General features: G+C 43.1%; 1 protein-coding gene across 4 annotated transcripts in view; it reads right to left on the bottom strand.

The window, feature by feature from the left end:
* PIEZO1 (piezo type mechanosensitive ion channel component 1 (Er blood group)) overlaps window positions 1-24,290 on the bottom strand; it is an 854,808-nt gene that overhangs the window by 393,751 nt on the left and 436,767 nt on the right. For all 4 annotated transcript variants that reach the window (XM_085638610.1, XM_085638612.1, XM_085638613.1 and 1 more), the window contains exons 7-8: window positions 7,865-8,045; window positions 6,351-6,564 (exon numbers count right to left, since the gene is read on the bottom strand). In XM_085638610.1, coding sequence (XP_085494736.1) covers window positions 6,351-6,564; window positions 7,865-8,045 — 395 coding nt within the window. The remainder of the gene's footprint in view (window positions 1-6,350; window positions 6,565-7,864; window positions 8,046-24,290) is intronic.

Raw genomic sequence — 24,290 nt, 5'->3', positions numbered from 1 at the left:
AAGGAAAAATACTAGGTAGTAGCGCATCTTTTTTAGTAGGACAGTAGCCTTCTTGTACTAAATGTATCCCTTTACCTAAGAATAAGGGCCATATTTAGGGGTTAGGAAAGAAAAAACTGAAAATGTAGTTGATATCACATCCACCATATTAAAACTGCAATAGGCTTTAATAACATAACGTGTATTTGTAAAGTGCATATTCACTCAAGGGTATCTTGGTGCTGAATAACAGAGGTTTGTGATGAGTATGACTTCTGCTAAATTCTAAACAAGGCCCTAAGTCTTTGGAGCGGCACCTTCCAAGCAGTCCGCATGATAGAATAAATGCACCATGTTATGGACGAATTATGGTAATAGAGAGCACCAATAAAGCCTAATAACTTGTTGTGATGGGTCACCCATACAAAGTAGTCGGATGCTTCACCTTTGCGAAGCAGTACTGCTTCTATAGACATCTTGAGAAGAGCTAGAATACAAGGAAAGGTCAAAACGCATCAACAGTTGAAGGAGGCGAATGGAAAACAAGCAAATGAGGCACGTGGATACATAGGAGGGGAGATGAGGATAAGGTTCACCATGCGATGGTGATGTTTGTAGTGAAAAAGTGATGCTGTAACACTGCATCTTAATGAATGTCAAAAATCAATGCATGTATGAGTTATGCGCATGTTGATGCACACTCTGTGATGACGTAAACAGTAATAGAGCTGAACTATGTTTTAATGGACAATACAAATATGTTTTTAAAAATAGTCTAAGGAGGCAACAACCTTTTTTAAGAAAAGAAGAAATAAATGAAATCCTCTGTTCGGCAACTTAGATACACGTAAAGAGTACTTGTGTTGTGCAAAGAAAGCATATTCAAAGGACTTTTTGATAATTCTTGTAAATAAATATTTTTAGCCTTTTTGATAATTCTTGTATTTTAGTTTTAAAATAATTTTTCAATACCATTAATAAATAAATAAATAAAATCTTCTGATATACTGGTGATGTAAGAGCTCCTTGATATATTGATAAATTGATAAAATATTGATAACATTAAAACTGGTTTATCTAGGAAAATGGAGGATTCATGACAAGTGGAAAGATTTTGTTTATTTAAATGAATAGTATAATATTCAATCCCAAAATACAATCATTTTACACTTACGTGTCTGCATTGTCTAGGGCTCTTCTTGGGATTGTTTCTCCCAAAGTCGTGATCTCTAATGAAGGAACAAACTTCATTGGAGAAAGCAAAACTGAGCCTAAAGCAAACCTTGAGCCACATTGGACATTCTATAGTTCATTGGGCCCCTGGTTGGTCGCAGGAAGATTTAAGTTCTTGTGGCCAAGTTCCAGGCTACACTCGCCTGTATGTCTGTACTGCCAAGATATTCATGACAGCTTTTTAGGCAGAAACTTTGTGGCCCAGTTCTCCCCAAACTGCCCTAACATCAAAAACTAAAATGGTCTTCTGAACTGCTGGGTGATGACTGGTTTTTGAGGCCATGAAGCAGGCATTATGGACTGCACCTGTATTGAAGGCTTCTTATTATGGTCTTCTCAAAATTGTGCAGGCAAATGCTTTTGATATTAGGGAAATTCTGACTCTAGTGAGTGGGAGAGGAATTAAGGATCCCGTCAGCTTTATTATTCAAAAATTCTTCATTGTGGACAAAACTGGGCTGTGATTGACAAGGAACACATACGGCTAATTATCATTGGGCCGATAAACCTCCTGGTAACTCCAGACCCCCTCAGAGTTACCTATTTCAAGCGTAACCAACTTTGGAGGGCCATAGTTGCCTGGGATTACAAGTGGGACCCTACAAGTCCCCTTGGAAATGAGTAATCGTATGGTTAGTTTATAATTGCAGGTCTGATTCCCGCTATACTTCAACACAAATCAAAATCAATAGATCCGAGGTGTTCCCGTGCATCTCATAATTGCGGTAAATATCATTAAGTGCCACATCAGAATTAAAAGCCCATGTATAGTAAGGGCGATAGCCTTTGTCTGAACCTTAAAGCACTAGGCACACTGTGCACCCTGAACATGGAAACCAGAATATTGTTTGCACAAAATCTAGGACAAAATATTTCAACTGAAATATTGACCGGGTAAATAAGTATAGATTTTCCATACCTAACTTGATATGTGATGTTGGGTATAAATAATCCATACTTATTTACCAATAAATTACACACTTACACACACACACACTTACACACACACACACACTTACACACACACACTTACACACACACTTACACACACACTTACACACACACACACACACACACACACACACACACACACACACACACACTATTCCTAACTCCGCGTCTACATACCTTGAAGCGGAGTTAGGGATAGTAGATCTATACTTTACTATATGCACTTTCCTTTCAATATGTTGTCCTTTGCTAGTCTGCCCTCAATATCTGTGTACTACGATATTGTAGGGGTTAATTCAGTAGGACAACCACCAGGCACTACTTGTTGAGTACCTATTTTAAATTCCACATAGACCCTTCTCAGTGGCTCTTGGCAACAACATCTGAGTAACAAAAAACTTCAATATTTGCTTGCATCCGTTGCACTGTTGTATGGAGCTCGCAACCGGGACATCACATAAGAATGCAAAATGACATTCTCAAAGGCTTTCCTATTAAGATGACAGAGAGTCCCCCTGAGCCTCTAATATACATTTTAAGTCCGATTGCCCCAGTACTTTCTCATTTCTGCATGGATTTTTACGTAGAGCAGCCAAAATCTTGGGGTGAGAATAAACATGTCCGCCGTCTTCCCATGGATCTCATAATTGCGATGGGAGCAGTTACCCATCGTATTTGTATAAAACTTAAAGCATTAGGCTCTGCTGGTTGAGAACCGATTTAACATTCCACTTACACCAAATACCCTTCCAGGGGCACTTGGCAAGGAAATCTGAGAAACCCACATGACTTAAATATTTTCCTTGCCTGCATCTGTTGGAGTCTTGCATGGAGCACACTGCAGGGACCTCACATAGGAATGCAAACATACTTCTGTAAAGGCGTTCCTATTTAGGTGACATTGAGTCTCCCAGACAGAAGTAGTCTCTGAACTTCTGATGTGGGAAAGAGGTGAAAGAGGTGCTGAGAGCCTTTGCATCGCAAAATCAGTCTGTGCGAACCAGTTTGCCTAGACCAGAACCATAGATCCCAACTCCGAATAGGAGCCCTTGGGTCCAGTGGCTGCCCTGAAAGTCATGTGTGCCTACCCACTTGATAGTTTCCACTGCTACCAGTCATTTGTGGGATACATACCCTTAAAGTTTAGTACTCCCAAAGCAGGAGCTTAGTCCTGATGTAGCAAGCTTGTAGAGAACATGGCTACTGAGACCAGTCCCAAAGTGGACTCTCCTGAATTGTGTTATATGCATAAAATGCCTCCCACACCTATAATCATTGGCTTCCAAATCTTTGGTCGTCAGTTTACTGACCTTTTCAAGAACATTGATCATGTGAGTCTTTACACCATTCTCCTTTGCCAGCCTATAATCCTTATGGTGGGAATTACCGTTTAACTTTGGAAGGCGAGTTCTGAAGATTTTGGAGGTGTGAAGATTTTGACAGATGCTTAGGCATCCAAGCTAAACCCACCTGTGTGGCCAGATTTGCATCCAGGTGCACTGAGATGATAGCGTAACAAACAAAGAACTGTCGGACCAGGAATACATTGCATCATTCCACTTTCCACCTTGGGACTGTAAACAAAGTTGACCTGACAGCTGAAGTTCTCTGAGACTTTAAAAAGTTTCCTGAAGCCCTTCAAAAGCCCAGTAACGTCTGCAGATCCCCGGAGCCAGAGACCAGCATCCACGCCATACCATGTACTATATCACGCCATATACTAGGATGTAGCCTAGGATACTTTTACATAAGTGGAATGCCCTCCTTATGATCCTAGGATGCCTCTTGTCTCTTTTTGTCTTCAACACTTTCAGTAGCAGCGATGATACCCAGTATTGAACCAAGTGTTCACTTTAAGTTTGGTTAGGACTTTGCTCACTGCAACCAGGCATTCTAGTTGCCCTGAAAGGACCTTGGTTCCTCCTGCCCGTTGTGACTATCATTCCTTGACAAACCAACAATGAATCAAGATACATTGCAAATTACTGTTCCACTTCCCAGCATGAAACTGCCAAAACAAATAAAAAACACTAAGGCAGATGTGTTGTAAACACAAAATCATCTTAAACAGGACATAAACCCAATGCAGCCAAACAACAGTGTATGACCCTGGTTGGTTTTATGTTTGGCTTCTTCCTTCTCGGTGCCTTGATGAATGTCCTCAAACTTTACAAACAAGGTAAAGTTGCATCAAAACTTTACATGATTAAATATTTCAATCAAGGAGTGATGGATATGTGTATATATAATGCACTCTATTCCATCGTGAGTGTTGACGTCTTTTGGAACACTCACGATGCGATTATCACGCATTGCATGCTTTTGTCATGAGGGCTGTTTCCAGCTACCTCCTACTCTGAATTCCATCTGCCTGCTCAGTCATACAGGAAATATGTGAACACACAACCCCGTGCCTCTAGCTGCATCTGCACCTATATCTTTATAAATGTATAAATATATCTATGCAAAAATTTATTTCTGCATAAGATACATTGTGAGTAACGATTTTTGCACCAACGGCTTCTGGTTAAATCATACATCTCAAGACATGGTTTGTAAATATCACCAGAACCCCAAGATGGTAATTTTAGGCGCATAATACACATATTACCCGTAGTTTATGTTTTATATTGCATTTTTTATTTTTGGGTAGGTTACTTGGAACAGGGAATTGTTTATTGAACACAATAAGTGATATTCTGGACTATGATGGTTGCCTGTCTGTAGAACAAAAGCAAGAAAAATACTTAATCATGTACTTAAGAATACAGAATTTTAAAGAAATACCTTTTGTTTAGTTAGAAAAATCACATTCTCTCAGGAAAAGAGAGAAATTGTTCAACTTGTTCTCCGCAAAGTGCAGCTAACAATTGCTGCTGATATAGAACATTCAGGCTTTGTTTGTCTTTCAAGAATAGAATTTTCGTTAAAGAACGGACAATGGTAAAGCTCTCTAGAGGGGGTTGGAGTGATCATTTTGATGAGGAAACTAATTTCCCGGGGACACGTGAAATTTTTCCCATATTTCATAGGCCCCAGTAAAATACTTTCCACGAATGTACCATTTATTTGAGAGAGGGTGGCGGCCACCAAGAATCCAAACAACAGACATGTCTCCTTTTAGGCCGAGGCCGGTGTTCCTTTTCATTTTGTAGAAAAGACATTTTGTAAACAAATTTCCACGAAATATGGGGGATACGTTTTTACCTCATAAATGCCACGAAGCATGAAATTTCATGGATGACTTATCAGTTCTCAGTGGTTTGTGAACAAGCAAACCTTCATGAACCATGAAACGCACCAATGATACAACAAACGCCTAAATGGTGAAACGACAAAACGTTCACAAAACTTACAGTCAATCTGTGAGTATTTTCTGCGTGTGGATTTGGACTCGAAGCAAAACAGAGAAAAAGGAAGAATGAGAGAAAAAATAGGATACCAATGACAAAAGCAGAATTCAGGCAAGAAAAAGAACCTGCAAGAAATTTGACCAGAAGTGTTGGGTGGTGGAAAAAAGAGAGGAATGATGTGGAATCAATCGCAGACAGCCTTGGCATTAATCAGGGAAGGCGGCAGGTGCCTAAGAAAACTTTTGACCCCCTGCACTTACTGTTTCAAATATAGCCCGAATACAGCTATGTACAGCTATGTAATAACTTCTCAAAATGTTTGTCAGTAAGTAATCCAAATGTACTATTTTTAACTCTTTTATAATGGAATTCTTTGCATCTCATTGAAAAGGCTGCTACACAAATCTGGTCATTTATTTATTTGAAGAGTTTTATATAGCCCTGGCTAGACCTTGAGATATCAGATCAGTTTACATGAAATACAGTTTTGCATAATTACATTCGTTACTGGAGCATAGATGTCTTAAAGAATGTTCAAGTTTACCCATATTGCATCAGTGCTATCTCCAACCCGTTTTTTATCATCTACTGCTGTGAGTTCATGCAACGTTTCTCTCAAACCTGTCAATCTGACGCATGCATCTTGTAATGCATGGTAAGGTATTAGTTTGTAAGAAATATCCAACCCCCAGGTTCGGTGTCAGGTCATCGCCCATCTACATGAGAATGTCGTTGAGATGTGACCCCACACAGACTGACGGACATCAGGTAATGGTGTTATCTATGGACTGCGATCACTTGACTTTGGTTAGGCTTAAAGATGGTGGTTCTTACCTGGCCCAGAGGCAATCAGGGGGGATGAGCTCCTGGAAGAATATAGTTTGGTAACAGTAGAGACAGATGAGGTGACCTCCAGCAAAGAAGCCCACCATCACACACAGGGTGTTGAAGCCCAGGTGTCTGATGGGAAAGTGGCATGCCCACCAGGTGCAGATTCCAATGAACAGGAGGTAGTAGGCACCGGAGAAGGCAGACGGCAGGGTGATCCCTGGGGAGCAAGTAAACACAGGTGATCACGGATAGGTCCCTAGTGGAGCCAAGACAATGACACTACAACACTATCTAGTTCTAACGCATGCACCTACCTGTCCAATCATCATCATACTCCAACACCATGCTTCCCTCCCACTACCAGTGTCCTACTCTGTCCTATCAGAAACCTACTAAGTCATCAGCATTGTGATGTCATAACCTCGTTCTACTCAAACATTTCTTCCAAATGCCCAGTCACCTTCAGCAATTTGCCCCTACACTATCCGGTCTGATTTCCTTCATGCTACTGCCCTATCACCTGCCTAGGCTGACACCTCTATGGTTATGTGCTATCCCTGTACTGTCATCAGTATTGTCCTGGTGTACCATCACCACCACCACCACCATTCTGCACTTTCCTGTCCTACACTGTCATCAATCTGCCCTCCCATCATCCTGTCCTATCAACTCCCTTGAGCTAATGGCTATATTGCCAGCCTACCCTGACACCTCTATAGCTCCGTGCTATCAGCTGCATTGTCGTGCCCTACTGCCAGCATCATTCGACACTATCACAGTCCTGTCCTACCCGCCATTCTGCCTGCCCTGCCACGATCGAGGTCTACCACCTGAATCCTCCTGTAGTTTGTTAAACTTGTCTAGTATTTCAGGTCCTCTGATATTTTTCACTCTCACACATTTGATAAACTGAAATTCCAGGAGTATAGGACACTTGTTCCCTTTGCCTTTCTACAAGTGTAGACTGGCCTGCAGCAAGGTCTGGTGACTTCCAGACTGATCTCTATTAAGTGAGTACAATATGGTAGGGCAGAGAGAGCAGCTCCCTCCCACACACACACTTAGCCACCTCACCTATCCGAGCTTTCACTACCACCCATCTACCAGTCATTCATTCTCACTATTCACTATTGATCCAAACTATTCACTACTTATACATTCTCACCCCTCACACATTTAAACCTCAAACTTTAAGTCATCTACTCTCTAGATAACCTTCACACCTTCACTTATGCACTCGCTCAGCCACCATCACAGCCTATCTTCTTATTCTGTGCTTCAGCTTTACGTAACTGATTCACTCACCTACACTCTCACCATCGCCATCACTCAGCCTCTCTACTCATTCATACTCTTAATACTGATGGACAGAGGGCAATGAGGGAAAAAGGAGGAAGAAGAACAAAAGTAGGAGTGTAATGAAGGAACATGAGGGGGTATAAAAAAGGGCTTGATGTAAAGGAGGGATTAGTAGGGATGGGAATTTATGAGGGGCTGGGAGGAAGAACTCAATCTACCTGCCAGAGCGAGGAGCACAATGGCTAAAGACTTCCCAACCATCCGGAGCACCTTGTGTGCCGTCACCCGCAGCCGAGCGGCCAGCTGCCCCGCATGGTTACGAGCCAGTGACAAGTCTTCTACACCTTCTGGCTGCCCCAGACTCCTGTGATCAGCATTCGCAGTGTCCTCTTCTTCAACCTGGAGAAAACAAGAAGGATCTATTGAATATCACAGAACCTTCAAAATATAGGATGCTATAACATAAATGAATGGCAATCTATGGCCAATGATTGTCTCTGGTGCAGCATTTGTATATTTTAGAAATTTAAATTAATAATATATTCACCATACACCTTCTTTACCCGGTCCCTATACATGTCTAGTTTCTCAATCCTCTCCTCGTAGGATCTGTGGTTTAAATCATCCACCATTTTTACTGACCACCTCTAGGCTGTCTCCAACAAACCTTTATTATCTTGTAGGTGTCTGTCTGAAGATGTAGCCTGCAGGACTGAACACAACCACTACTAATGGGGCCTCCAGGACGGGACACAATCAGACCCAGATTTGGACTGGACTCAACCTGGCAAGATAGGGAATCCAGGACTGGACATAAGCCCTCCATATGGAGCCTCCAGGACTAGGCAGCACCAGCACAGTTGCCCCCAAGGACTGGGCATCACCACAAAAGGCACCTGCATGACTGGACACAATCACTCTAGATAGGGCCTCTCAAACTAGGCACACTACTCCAGGTGGGGCATCAAGGACTGGACACACTATACCTGGTGAGGCCACCATGACTAGGCACGCAACTCTAGGTGGGACCTAAAAGAGATGTAAACAAGTCACTACCGTTTCTAGCAGAGAAAGGAAAACGCAACATAGTCAAAAAGTCTTAGTTAATAAAGACAAGAACCCTCACTCACCCAAGGGTGACATGCTTCATCATTGGGTCCCCTCTTGCACACTGCCACTGCAAGGTAGACAGTGTGGGCTACAACTCTCTTAAACAGAATGAGAGGAGCGTGAGGTGTTTTTCAGAGTAACCAATTTAGGCAACGGGAGTAAGGGACAGAGTGCACATTACAAAACAAAAAGGTGCATTAAATTTAGCTCCTGGGTGACAAAAAAATATTTTTAATAGTAGTCCCCATGGGCTAAGGTAAAAGCATGTGATAAAGGACTGAAAAAATATCCTATTTATCAGTGGTCAACATGTTTCTGCCATGGTATGTGTTACGACATTCTCGAATTTAACAACCAACATCAAAAAAGCCATTAATTCTAACTGGCACATCCTCAACACTGGGAATTTAACACTAGAGCGCCCCATTTTCGCATTAAAACGCAGTAGTAATTTAAAAGATTTGATGGTCCATACTAGACCTAAGAACAATAACTGTCTGAATAGACAAACTACACTGTGGAATGCTGAACCAGTGATGGGACACTTCCCATGTGGATCGTGTTCAGTGTGTCCGTTTACTAAACATGGGACAGAAGTGGATATACAGTCTGATAGACCGTGGAGATTAAACAAACACACTAACTGTAATTCAAGCGGGGTCATTTACATGATCAAATGTCCCTGCTCCTTGATTTATATTGATATGACCGCAAGAAAAGTGCGTTTAAGGATTACAGAACATCGTAGTACCTTTCGATGCAAGAAAGCCAACACACGCATGACGAAACACTTCTTGGAACAAGGTCATACTGAGAATGATCTACAATGGGTGGTCATTGATAAACCCAACTATGACGTTAATATGGGCCCCCTGGAAACCGTATTATTTTGCCGGGAACAACGTTGGGTGTTCCGGACCAAAAGCCACATTAGTGGCTTGAATGAAGATATCCCATGGGGGGCCTTATGATCTGTCTTGGGTCTATTTCTGACTTTATTTACAGATGCTAATTTAGCGAGTACAATTGTTGTTTTGAGTGTGTTTAGAGTTTGCATTGTCTCCATTGCATGAGTTGTAATTTGATTGTATTCAATAGTTCGTTTTACTCTATGAACTTATAGGTCTTTGTGATTCAGTTTGACTTATATAGAGAATACTAAATACATTTACGACCCACTTTCCTTATTTGATGAATAGGAAGGTATATTTGTCAATTCATGATTACTATTTCTTTGGTGTTTTTGGGATAAACTACAATTCCCAAGTGCCCCGCGACCCGTGAATGAGAGTCTGTATTTCCGGGTACTTTTAGACATCGTGGGCATTAGAACGTATTGCTTTATGGATTTATACACACTTGCAATCCATGTACGCTTTTTATGGAATATACATCTCTCAACCCTTTTCTGTTCTTGACTCGCTTAATGGGACGTTATATTTGGATTTGACGATACGAATCCCTTGTTGTGTTGGGATATACTACATTACCCAAGTGCCCCATGACCCGGTAGTGAGATCTCACACTTCCGGTTGAATCTAGACATCACGGGTAGCGGAGGGAAACTTTAAAAGGGATTTCGCCAAACACATTTTTTCCCCCTTTTGGAGTGTTGCCATGTGAATACTTGACACCGTTTATCATCAGGTAAATGGAGGGGTGGCGGATCATTGTAACCTGTTTTAGAGGACGTTGGGTTCTTTGTAGATCTCTCGATATCCATGATAACCCTTGAGGTGCAAGCCTTTTTTTAGTTAGCCTTACATGCACGATCTCCTGGTTTTTAGCGGATGTAATGTATTTTAGAGACTCTGTTTTGAATGCTCATATATAGTGAGGACATTTTCGGGCTTCTCCTTTCTTCAATACATTCACCCTTAACCAGTAGAGTGGCTGAAGGAGCATGCCGATCTCATATCAAGTATAGACGTTTACGATGCTGTCCATCTTTATACAGCATATTGAGGTTATGTCTAGATGTGTGGACATTCTGTTACCATGATCTGGTGAAGAATGTGATTTGCCTTTTCTCATGTTGCTTTTATTGATTTTACTTTAGAAAACCGCGATCTGAGAGCACACTCCCTTTAGGGAAGAGGTAAATTAACATTACCCCCTAGGTGAGTGTTTTTTGGTTTTTGCTACATTCTTGTTTAGAGCGATGTATATTAATGTGCACACTTTTCAAGTCTTGGAATCCACGTGTGAAATGTTATATTTACGTGGTGTTTGGTGCAGGGATTTTTGCAATGGTGTCCATATTAATTATGTTTTATATATGCATTTTTTGTAGACATTGAACCTGACTGAAGCTGGTGTCTTTGTCCAAGATTCACCATATCTAACTAAGTATGGTTTTCTTTGATTTAATTTTTTCATTATTTAGTTTATACACAGAGTGACAACATCATTGGTCCTGATGAATGCCGTGAATTAATGTTTAAACTGGCAGAAACATGTTGACCACTGATAAATAGGATATTTTTTCAGTCCTTTATCACATGCTTTTACCTTAGCCCATGGGGACTACTATTAAAAATTATTTTTTGTCACCCAGGAGCTAATTTTAATGCACCTTTTTGTTTTGTAATTTGCACTCTGTCCCTTACTCCCGTTGCCTAAATTGGTTACTCTGAAAAACCCCTCACGCTCCTCTCATTCTGTTTAAGAGAGAGTTGTAGCCCACACTGTCTACCTTGCGGTGGCAGTGTGTAAGAGGGGACCCAATGATGAAGCATGTCACCCTTGGGTGAGTGAGGGTTCTTGTCTTTATTAACTAAGACTTTTTGACTCTGTTGCATGTTCCTTTCTCTGCTAGAAACGGTAGTGACTTGTTTAGGTCACTATTATTTCATCACCCTTGTGAGATATATAGTTGGGAGTAGTGATGATTGAGTTTACTCCGTACAAATGAACCCCCTTGTGAGATACACCTAAAAGAGACGGAGAGACTGCTCCAGATGGAACCTACAGGAATGGGCAAACTACTCCAGATGGAACCTCAATAATGGGCACGCTACTCCACATGGGACCTGGAAGAATGGGCACACTACTAAAGATGGGACCTCAAGGAATGGGCACGATTCTCCACATGGGACCTCCAGGAATGGGCACACTACTTCAGATGGAATCTCCAGGAATAGGCACGCTACTCCAGATGGGATATCCAGCAATGGGCACACTACTGCAGATGGGACTTCAAGGAATGGGCACACTACTTCAGAATTGGGACCTCCAGGAATGGGCACACTACTCCACATGCGACTTCTAGAAATGGGAACACTACTCCAGATGGGACCTTCAGGAATGGGCACACTACTCCAAATGTAACCTCCAGGATTGAAAGCTACAGCTGAGGTATTCAGGACTGGACACAATATAACCATTGCTAATAACAAGTACAAGGGAAATGGAAAACACCTGCACTTTTTGCTGTGTACATCCCTCTTTATTACAGCATCGTTGTTGCTCTGCCCGATCTTCCTCCATCACTGGTCACATTTTTTAAAGTACTCTGGGGTCATCACGTGACAACAGGACTCTAGTCTTTGGTGAAGAACTCCCCACATGTCCAGTTCTTACCTTGGGACATCAGCACCCCTTATTTGCGTGACTTCGTAATTGGCTTCCTTAAACTTCAGTAGTGACCTCCTAAAGCGCTCTTCCAGATTAGACTTTATACACGTCATCTGGTGCATCAGTCCTATATAAGACCTGGATCGAGTCTCAACTTACCTTCCACCTCCTCAGGTACTAGGAAGTATTGAGAGTGGTTTCCTTTGAAACCTTCTTGTGTTGGTACTTTTTCTATTGCCTGTTTTAGGCATAGTTCTTTGATCTCTGCGTTTAGCAGCGTTTCTTCTGATTTGCTTATTTTTTTCTTTTGGGTGGATTTGCAGGTAGTGTCCTTGTGAGCTCTATGCAATATCCATATTGTATCAAATGTAATATCCAATTGTCTGTTGTGATCCCTTTCCATTGTTTGTGGAAAAAAGATATTCTTCCCCCACACTGGTGTTTCGTGTGGGGTTTTTTCTGTGATTAAGTCAGGTAGACCCATTTCCTCTTCCTCAAAAGGATTGGCCTCTTCCTCTGCCATTCCCTGTTTCTCGAAAGGGCTGCTTCTGCTGTTGCTGCCAACCTTGGTAGTTAGACTGTTGACCCATCTGTTGGTTTGGGTTCTGTTCCTGAGATTGGTGTGGCATCTGCTGCCCTTGACCAAAGCTGCTTCTACCTGTGGTCTCTCTGTTAGAGAAGCCTCCTCTTTTAAAAGAACCTCTTTGCTGTAGGGCCCCCATCGCCCCTTGCTGTTTCATTGTCCTTTTTAATTTGCGGGAGGGATATATCCACTTCCTTGCCAAACAGAGATTCTCCGTTTAATGGTCTGTTGTTATTCTGATGTTATTCTGAGCCAGGCATGCCTTCTGAGGATGGTTCCTGTGCACATCTGCCTGCTTGCAGTATCTGCTGCATCTAGGGCTGACTTTAGGCAGGTGTTAGCCACATTTTTTCCTTCTTGGACAATAGATTTTGCCCACTTCTTATCCTCCTCAGGGAGTTTGTTCAGCAACTCCTCTTTTTCATCCCACTGTTGGTGGCCATATCTGTTTAACAGGGTATTTGAGTTGGCAATGCGTTACTGTGTTGCTGCCTCTTTTTCCATCCTTCTTCCCACCACCATATCCATCCTTTTACTTTCTTTTTCTGGTAGAGGCCCGGTGTTGGAGACTGCATTTGCTCTCCTCCTGGCTGTGGTGACGATAATGGAATCTAGTGTAGTACTTCCCTGGATGTATTTTGGGTCCTTTGAGGAAGGCTTATATTTTTTCTCCACTCTGAGAGTTACCCCCTTGCTTGAAGCTGGTTCTTTGAAAGATTCTTTGCCTTGATCCAGGATACTGGCCAACATAGGTAGATACCGTGTCCCCTTTGTTGCAGGTGCCGGGGTTTCTAGCAGGAAACAAGTGTCCCTCTTTTCTTCCTCTATGGGGACACCAAATTGATTTGCTGCCCTCTTTACAATGTCATTATAGAAAGCAATGTCATCTGGGGGGATGCTTTTGAAGGGTAGCTGCAGATCCCCTCTTCTGGACTCTCGGTGTCGAGGTCATTCCATGTATCCTCGAAGGTTTCGGAGTTTCTCTTCCTCCGGTACGTCTCCATATTCCTCGAGATCTTCGCCTCGAGGTTTCGGTGTTGGTGGGGATTCGAAGTTACCTTCTTCCTCCCCCTTGGCGTCTTCAGCCTCTTCGGCGTCGACGTTTCCCTGGTTCGGCAGCCGGTGTCTTAGGGATTCGAAAATCCTTTAGTGAGGCGTCAAATTCTTTTTTCTTTTGTATGAGCGTAGCCATCTCCTCCTCAAGTCTTCTCCTCTTCCTTTCGACCTCGAGGGCCCTCTCGGTGTCGGAGGCTGGTGACTTTCTTTTCTTTCCGGCATTGACATTAGTCTTCGGCGCTGTTGTGCCCTTTTTTGCGGGTTCGTTGTCGACCCTTGGCTTCGGTGCCTTCTGTGATTTTCCCTCTTCAGTAACCTTTGGTTGGGTTCCGTGGGGTTCTTTTAATCGCAGCTGAGCCTCGAACGCCTTTTTGGCTCGGCGTCGGGGCTGCCTTGGGCGCCTTATGCTCATGGCCCATTGGTTCCGACAGATCTTTATGGTGTCTTACCTTCGCAGTCTTCCTTTTCGACTTTCTTGCCTTCTTTTCAGCGTAGGTCTTTTTGGAGTCCCCTTCTAGGATCTCGACGTCCGATCCTTCGTGTGTCGACTCCGCTGGAGCTCCATGTTCTTCCTCGTCCCTAGAGAAACCCAGGTCCTTCAATGAAGGTTTCTTAGTTGACTGCGACATAGTGGCGTAGTGGGCCTTTCTTTGGTTTCGGCGTGTCCTGAGCGTCTTCAACAGGAACGCTGCGCAGGCCTCACAGCCTTCGCCCTGATGATCTTCGGGCAGGCAGAGGTTGCACACTTCGTATGGGTCGCGTTGTGCATATTTGTGGTGGCTCTTGGGGCAGAATTTGAAGGGGGTATTCTCCATGACCCCCTACCTCGCCATTTGTGGACCGGATTGGTCCTCTAGTGTTCTAACGTGCGCTCTGCTCGTGTCTTCGGCTGCGTCGTCGGTTGATCGATTATACTTCGATGATAATCTTCTGTGAAGTATTTTCAGGAAACAAAAAACCTTTTTCGGAGTTCACGTCTTGGTTCCAGACCCAACAGCAGAGAAAAGAATCTGAAGATGGCCACCACGCACGTCGACCTCCAGGATACCGTCGGACGTCACAGAGGGGACGTACCTGGCACCAAATGGTGGTCAACAGCGACCAAAACAAGAAGAAAAACTAACAAAGACAATTCCGGACCCAACCACTAGATGGCAGACTGATGCACAGCATGTGAATCCAGAAAAGGATTCACACTGCAAAACATATGTTTCTAAAGCGCACATCCACCAGTGGGTTTCTTGGCTCCAAATAACATGTTTATGTCTACCCATTTCAATAATACTCATTTTATCAACCTCCGAAGGACCAAAGGAAGAGTGGCCCTCCCAGGATTCAAACTTATGACCAGATGATCAAACACAGACTCTTCTTGCAGAAGAATTTGTTTACTGAGTCACCATAACCATCAACCAAGGTGGGCTCTTTGGGATACAGGGAAGTATGACACACTTTTCCAAAGCAAAGCCATTTTGGACATGTTGTTATATATGTACAGCTTAAAGTGCAGGGTTTGTGTTGTACAGCTGCCCTCAACTACAAGACGTCTGATAAATGAACAGGACAAATATATTTTCCTCCTGTAGCCCTCTGCTGAAATTAAGTTTCATTTTCCTACTTTACAGAAAAATTGCTTAAGCAAAGCCCTAGCTAATAACCTAAAAAGGAAACAGCAGGAAGTCATGTACAGAGTTTCAATTTGGAAGAACACAACATTATAAAGGAAACTTTGCTGCCATAACACAAGGCACATGTTTAAATGACTGTTTCTGGTTCTCATACAAGGCGGGATGGAGCGCGTGTCCTGTGAAAGGAGTGCTGCTAGCAGTAGGATACATTAGAGGCAGGATGTGAATTAATTAACAACTGAGTAATAACACCAAACCAATAACAATGATGACTATATATACCCTCCACATTCCATAATACAAGGAAAAATGCATTCCTAAGCACAAACCCCATCTGCTCGCAATGTATCATTCTCTGTATTAACCACCTCTCCTGCCTTGCCATGACTGAAGAATTCCCCCTAAGTGCAAGTGCATTGTAGATAAAATATAATGATGAAAAAAAAGTACATTCACAGCGGAATCAAGAGAGATGTTGGTCACAAAATTCTTCCTTAAAAGAAAACAAAATTGACAGTCTTTGGTATACAACCTCATTCATAGGGGTTTCCTACAGACTGTGAGAGCTAAAGTGGGTGGGCCTCATGTGACATCTAACATCAGAGAGATCCTTTCACCAACCTGACATGGAGAGGAGAAGTGACATCAAACAATGACTCCAAATGAAATCAATGGGTTGGTCCTGTTTCTTTCTAAATCCTCCACAACCTCTAAGATGGACAGGACCTCATGGTGATAATGTGTGCTATGGCGAGAAATAATATTAGGTGGAGGGGGGAGAAAATCCACAATTAATTTTTCCCATTTCAGATTACGTCTGTGAGACTGGCAGTAGGATGACTGCATGCATCAGAAAAGTGTGTGATCTTCTGCTCATAAATTTGAATCCAAGCAGGGTTCAGCCTCCAAAGACCAATAAGACGAGCGCCATTGAGCTGGGCGATAACATCACCTTAAGAGTCAAAACTATTTCTGTATCTTATGCTACTCTCAGCAGCCATGAGTGTGTTGGTTTCATTTCCTTATTTCCCATCATGTTTCTGGTGGGTAAAATGTTCTTCCCGTAATGACAATTGGTTCCAGAACATTCAGATACCCTCACTTCCCTATTCCCGCCTATACCCTGCATAACTCTCTATTCTCAACATCACCGGATGACTGCCCCACTCTGACTCCTCCCATTCCTTCACAGAAAATCACAAGTCTAGATTACAGTATGGTACATGACAGCCCCTGGCTAGGCGGTGACTTTTTCAACTTGGCAACTATAACCAGTCTTGTACACTTTCACCCTTAATATATTGCATCACCGCGTGAGGAGCTGCAGGGACGGCCTGGCCAATAGAGACTGTAGGACTTCTCAGCACGTGCTGCCCCTGGCGGACCACGAATATGGGGGGAAAAGCAGTCACACGGCACTCACTCTGCCAGATGCTGCTGGACTGTCAAGTCTCTAAACTTGACCATAACCTAATCTGCTTTTGGCCAATATGGCCGTGAAGCTGGCTTCAAGTACTCTGCACGGTGACTTCAGCAAAGGGTGCCCGAAATATCTATGTCCAGTGAGTGGTCTATCCATTATGGCTCAAAAGGAGACCGCGGATATCAACCCGTATCAAGGAGAATATAACATTGGCAATGCCACCTACACATCCGCATGGCAGTCTTCTACCTCTGCCTATGACTAGCTGTTGGTCTCACATTCACTTTGGTGCTTCGGTCTGGCCTGTCCAACATCTGCCTGCGAAGGCTGGATCCATGACAAATTTTCTACACAGCCTCATGGGATAGATTTCGATATAACAATTAGAATACATTGCCAGTGCTTATCCTAAAAATCTGGCCTAAATATTGACTAAAGGGGCCAATGTTGAACATCTTCCTCCAAGCTACAAGTACTGTGACATTTAGGGGGGTTAAACTGAAAACTGTTGTTTTCGCTAGGCCAATTGAGAGGAAAACTCATTTCCACAGCAGCTGCATCCTGGTGCCCCTGCAGCTGGAGCCACCCAAGCTGGGTGCCAGCCTTTGTGTCAGATAAATTGCATCCACGTGGGCAGAAACAAATTCTGTCTTTCAGCATCAGCCATGCCCGCAGTGGCCCATGGGCAACTTGGGAGATTTCCTTTCAGACTAGTGCCACTGAAATGCCAGTAGGGCTGGAGCAGGAACTGATATGCGAAGGTTCTGGGTTGGTCGCACTCGGTTCTCAAAGGCATTCACATGTTGGGAAACTAGATGTTCCTATTGGCTCAATCTGCCTTAAACCTCAGACCTTGTGCTAGCAACTTCTTCTGATTTCTCTCTACTGCCCCTGTAGGCCAGGTGGAGTTTTGGCTGTAGCTACTGACTTAGACAAGTTGTAATCAGTTCTCAGGCACAAGGGGAAAACAGTCTTTAACCTCGACGGCACCTTCCCGCGCTCGGCTTCCAATGGATGCATTGTTGCAGCACGATGGAGACAGTGATGTCACCGGCCTATCACACACTGCACTTATTCATGAGGCCGCAGGGCTGGCCTGCTCCTCTGTCTCATCTCCATTCCTTCATTCATTACAAGTCTGAGACGGTCTACTGTGGGTTCCAAGCCGGGTCTGGCAGCAGCAGCAGGAGGAATGCATCAGGATCAGCCAGTTGGGAGGAGTCTGGGACACCCTTTCAGCCATTCAACATTGGGAGCGTCCGCTTCATTTGTGTTCAGACGATGGCCAACCTCATTGAACGTGTAACGTGCTCTAAAACCAGGAGCACTCACACATCCTGTTCATGTGCGATTTGGAGTAAGATATTCATGCAACAGAAGCAGCAGGACTTCTGTGACTCCCTGTCCAGTGTTAAGTCCTGAGGGATCAGCCTGTCTCGGAAGAGTGCATGTTCCAGACCGGTGTCTCTGATAGACCAGAAGGCTGGGACAGTCACTCAGGGGGCATTCTCTCTTGAGATGATTGCCTCCCCCTTATCTATTCCCACCTTTGAGAGTCTTAGACAACTGAGTGGCACTGCCCCAGCCCAACTAGCCTTACATAGTTGTTGACATGCAACTCTAGAACAGCAGGTATGTAATAGACCATGCAGTGCAGGAAGGGCCCACCGACTTCCTCGATAGACACTGGCTTAAATTTCTTGGAGGGACTACATTTAGTCAAACTTTAGGCACCTCACACAGTCATTTATGTTACATCACTGTAGCACAGTCCTGGAATGGTACAGTCTGCTCTAACATGTTCACAGTTCCTATATAGGTGGTATCTCTATGGCTTGTTGAAGATAGCATACGAGGCACAGCGCCCCTAGTGTACATTATAAGGATGCTGCAAGTCATCAGAGTTTGATGACCATATTGAGTAACGAGTTTGAAGCCAGAATTCTTATATCGAGTGAAATAACAGAGAGGTGAATTACAACATCCTAATTACGAATGTTAAAGGGTATTTCATTCCTTCTAATGCCTGGTCACAGAACTAACCTTCCCCAAGCTATTATTTTTTTAATTCTTGCTCGCTTCCTCTTTCTTGTGAGAAGGATAATATGATGGGAGATTCACAGAATTCATTTGACTTCTGTACTGTGGAAATGAATGCACCATTATACAGCCTAAAACTGGTCCTAACCTAGACTTCAAGCAGCTCAATGTAAATCACATTTAAAAGAAGGTGTTTCAGCATGCAGCTAAAACTGCAAAGTGCAATAATTAAAATATTGCAATTAATGTCTCCTTATCAGCTAATAACTGTACGTTCTCAGAGAAAATAGAGCAGAATAAAGCTTTAAAGCCAGTAATCGCCACCATTGTTGAAACAGCCTGGGTGATTCTGTTCACTCAAGTGTGAATGTATGCGTTGTGGAGTAGCTATGTTATGTTATGGTATTTGGATTTATAAAGCGCATTACCGCCCTATGTCCTTTTCATATTACAGGTGACGAGTGAGGTCAACTAGAGTGTACTATATGGGATAAAGTACCCTCTACTGCACATTTTTTTGCAGGGCACCAAGAAGTTCAGTATTTTATTACTTGAAATACAAGGTTTCATAATTAGCCTTTGGCCAGAAAACATACATCCTAGGCCTCTCACTCCCTTATATGAAAACGTATGGTTAGGGATATATCAACAAACACAGAATCAGTAGTGCTACAATAAATACACCACATAAAGCAAATAAATTGCTGCAAAAACATAGCACAAGCAGTTTAATTTAAGGAACTCTCTAAAAATGGGTGTAGTTCAAAAAATGTTGCAACACAGAACAAGATTTCTGCATTAGAATGAACTCTACAGCGGCACAAAAATAAATATATTTAGAACTATGCTACTGACGTTTTGCGTAGAAACAGATCGGAAGCGTTGTAAATTGCAGGTGTCACTCTGCTCCATGCCTGCCTTTTGTACTGTCTGTTGGCTCTGGCAGCAGCCACTCTAACATCACAATTTAGCTGTAATTATTTATTACAGATGAGCAGCTACGCCATTATCTTATTATACAACATTATTAGCGAAGTCGAACATTGATGACAGGATTTTAATCTAGGAGTGCAGACTCCCATGGATTGCAACAATATTAAGGACAGGCTTTTATAAAGTTATAAAAGACTTCATGTTTTATTTTATTTTTTTATTTGCTCAAATCACTAATTTTGCACAGGAACACATTGGGCCAAACAAATTGTAAGGATTTGCAACACTGGGCTCATTCACTGAACAGCACGGGGTAAAAAAACACTAGAATTAATGATAAAAACAAACGATCTTTGGCATCTCTCCTCGCTCAGCGCCCTGACAGCTGACGCGGGCGGGTGACTCTAGCAAAAACAGAAACGCCATTGGCCGATTGAAGGGCACGCCCCCTGCCAATAGCCACGCCCCTCTGCAGTACAAAGCGCGCGCTGAATACGAGCGCTGCGCTTTGAAAGCAGTTTCTCCTGAGGCACAGCCGGGAGTAGGAACCTCTGCTCAATTTTAAATTGTGTATAATTTGTGTTTTTACCTCCTTTTTAAAAAACAAACGATCTTTGGCATCTCTCCTCGCTCAGCGCCCTGACAGCTGACGCGGGCGGGTGACTCTAGCAAAAACAGAAACGCCATTGGCCGATTGAAGGGCACGCCCCCTGCCAATAGCCACGCCCCTCCATTCACTCCTCACATAAAAGATGTGTACTTACAGGAAGCGCAGCGGACGAGCGCAGCGGGCGCGCCGAATGCGCGCCAAAGGCGAGCCCGTCTGCGCCCGTCCGCGACAGGCCGGGACCAGGGGCCACAACCCCTGTCTCTCCAACTACAGATAGACCAGGCAACTCTGCGTTGGCATACTCTCGTGGTGAGCTGCTCAATCTTAATACTCCCTTACCATCCTACAATTCCCTTTGTGCTAGAGTTGGACCCTCCCACACCGTGGGCCCCTTTAGCTGTCGTTACTGTAGATGGAATTGTAACTACCCGGAGCCACCCTCACCTGAAGACACACCTACCCAGGACTACACATGTATTTATGTCAATGCAAGGTCCCTTCCCAAACACTCTATCGAAATATGGGACATATTACAGGATAGCAAACCTGATTTTGCTTTTATTACGGAGACTTGGCTCGGCGAGCACAATACCCCGGATATTACTGCAGCCCTACCAAATGGGTACAAAATCATTAATCTCAATCGACCAATTAAGAGAGGAGGTGGAGTGGCCATGATATGTAAAGATAGCTTTCTATGCCGTCAAGAAACAGTCACACAACTAGTCAAACCCGAAGTTTTAATTATCTCCATCTCCATCAATACTCAGGTGATCCTCGGATGCGCGATCATCTATAATCCCCCAAATAGCACAATTGACTTTAGCACCCAACTTCTAGAACAAATCCTTCCATTCTGTCTCAACCATAAAAACATTATAGTCATCGGTGACTTCAATGTTCATTTCGATCTATCTGATAATCCCCTAACTAAACGACTGGCCACAGACATGGAAATTATGCAATTAACGCAGAAAATAGCTCGCCCCACACATAGAGCGGGGCACATGTTAGATCTTATATTTACTAACATATCGAAGACCAACATTACAAATATAACCCCTTTGACATGGACGGACCATTATAGGATAGATTTTACATTAAACCTACCTATAAAGACTAAAAGACCGGTAGCTCAACCGACTAACTCTACTAAATGTTGGAGTAAATTCTCTTTGGAAAAATTTAAGGAAGATTTCTCTCATATTCTCAACTCTCGAATGACATGCGAAGAAGAAATTTGTCTATTGCGTGGCAACATAGAGAAAACACTAGACCATTGCTTGCGGACTCGCGCAACCAACCGATCCAAACCGAAAACCTCGGAGAAATGGTATGGCCCAGACCTAAAAATTGAAAAAAGAAAATGCACCACACTTGAGCATAAATGGAGAGTGAGTAGAAACCCCGATGACAGAGCCACTTACAAACATCAACTGAAAATATACCACACCGCCATACGCAAAGCAAAGAAAGACTATCTTTCTCAAAAAATACTAGAGAATAAAAACTCGTCCAAGGAGCTTTTCAAAATAGTAAAAGAACTTTGCAATCCCCCCAGTCTTACATTTAATTTAACGCCATCACAAGAAAATTGCACAAAAATTAGTGACTTTTTTAGCGATAAAATTGACAAAATATATGCCTCTTTTACAAATAACAGCCAGGCCCCTGTGGAGTATCAGATGGACTCCACTTTGCAAGCCAACTGCTCTACCTTTGGCCCATTTTCAGAAGACGAGGTCACCAAAGCCATGTCAGAAATCAAATCAGGCTCGCCATGGGATGTCTGTCCACACTATATTTTCTCTCAACTAACTCCCATAATTGGCCCAGCAGTCACAAAAGTTTTTAACCAGTCCCTGGAGCAAGCTGTATTCCCAGAAGTTTGGAAAAATTCGGCGGTTATCCCACTACTAAAAAAGGCGGGCGCGGACATAAACGACCCAGCCAATTATCGTCCCATTTCACAGCTCCCCTTCCTATCCAAGGTTTTAGAAAGACTGGTAACAAAACAACTGTCAAGTTATCTGGAAATCAACAATCTACTAGATGTCTCCCAAACCGGTTTTAGATCAAATAACAGCACAGAGACTACGCTCCTGGCTGTAATGGACGATATCCGAATGCAGGTCGATAAAGGCAAAACGGTCGCCCTGATACTCCTTGATTTATCAGCGGCGTTTGATACCGTGTCCCATAAACTGTTAATTCACATGCTTGCCGCAAAAGGAATACAAGGTAAAGCCCTAAATTGGCTGGAGTCCTTTCTATCAAACAGATCCCAGTCCATCTGTTTAGGTAACTTTACCTCTACCCCTCGAAAGATTAAATATGGAGTGCCCCAAGGGGCAGCATTGAGCCCAACATTGTTCAATGTATACGTCTCCTCATTGGCGTCGATTGGCAAGAAATGGGGCATTAATATTTGCTCCTACGCTGACGATACTCAGCTGATGGTAACCCTAAATGGGGAAAATGACGCCAAAAGTAGACTGCAAAACTGCCTGTCAGAGCTATCCAATTGGATGCATGGTCATTATTTAAAACTAAATGCTGACAAGTCAGAAATTCTCCTCTTCGGTGGGACTAAACAGCTCTGGGATAACACCTGGTGGCCAATTTCCTTAGGTTCTCCACCTAATCCCACATTGTCCGCAAGAAACTTAGGAATTCAGATGGACACCACTCTATCGATGAAATGCCATGTCACCTCAATATGTGGCAAAGGATTTGCCATATTAAAAAGGTTGATACGGGTCTTCCCCTGGATACCACTGGAATGCAGACAGATCCTAGTCCAGTCGCTACTAGTTAGCAGGCTGGACTATGGGAATTCTCTATTTGTGGGTATGTCGGACTACTTATTTAGAAAACTACAACTGGTCCAGAATGCTGCTGCTAAAGCTGTTTGCAATAAGAGAAAGTATGATTCAGCCACAAGCTGCCTGAGAGCCTTACACTGGCTGCCTATGAGGCAAAGAGCCACGTTCAAAATGCTATGCATCGCCCATAAAACAATATACAATACTGGCCCTTTCATTCTACGGAATAGAATTAAGTTCTATGCTCCAGCACGGAACTTACGTTCACAAGCCTCAGCCAAAGCAGCCACCACACGGATCAAGCTATCCAGGATGGGCGGACGTGCCTTTTCACACATTGCTGCTAAATGTTGGAATGATCTGCCCATCAACCTCCGACTCACGGACTCCTACCCCATCTTTAAGAAAAAACTAAAAACTGCATTATTCCCCATATCAGAATAATCAACAAGTCCCAGGAAACTGCCTTAGATTTTACTGCTCAGTATTGCAGCGCCGTGATATCCTGGTAGGATGAATGTTGCGCTTTACAAGTACACTTAACAATAACAATAACGATAGGATTGTTAAAGACCTATTGTGACAGCTTTGAATTTGCCTATTATTCTGTGGAACAGTACACGCATCCTATGATATAAGTTACTGTTTGGGCGGAAGGTTCTGGACTTATGGTGCTACAATTGTCAGGGTCCAATTTAGTTGTGGCACATTCCTCGTAAATGGCTACACCCAAAAGCCATTGTAGATTTGAGTGTGAAGAAAGGTAGAGGGTTGTGCCCTCTCGATTAGTCAATGTTGGTAAGAAAATAAAAGTCTGAAATTTTTCTGATGTTTATCACGTGCTTGGTTTTATTTATATT

Source organism: Triturus cristatus, chromosome 12, assembly GCF_964204655.1.
Source record: "Triturus cristatus chromosome 12, aTriCri1.1, whole genome shotgun sequence".
NCBI lineage: Eukaryota > Metazoa > Chordata > Amphibia > Caudata > Salamandridae > Triturus > Triturus cristatus.
The sequence above is the reverse complement of the archived record's forward strand: the minus strand, read 5'-3'. Positions and strand labels throughout refer to the sequence as shown.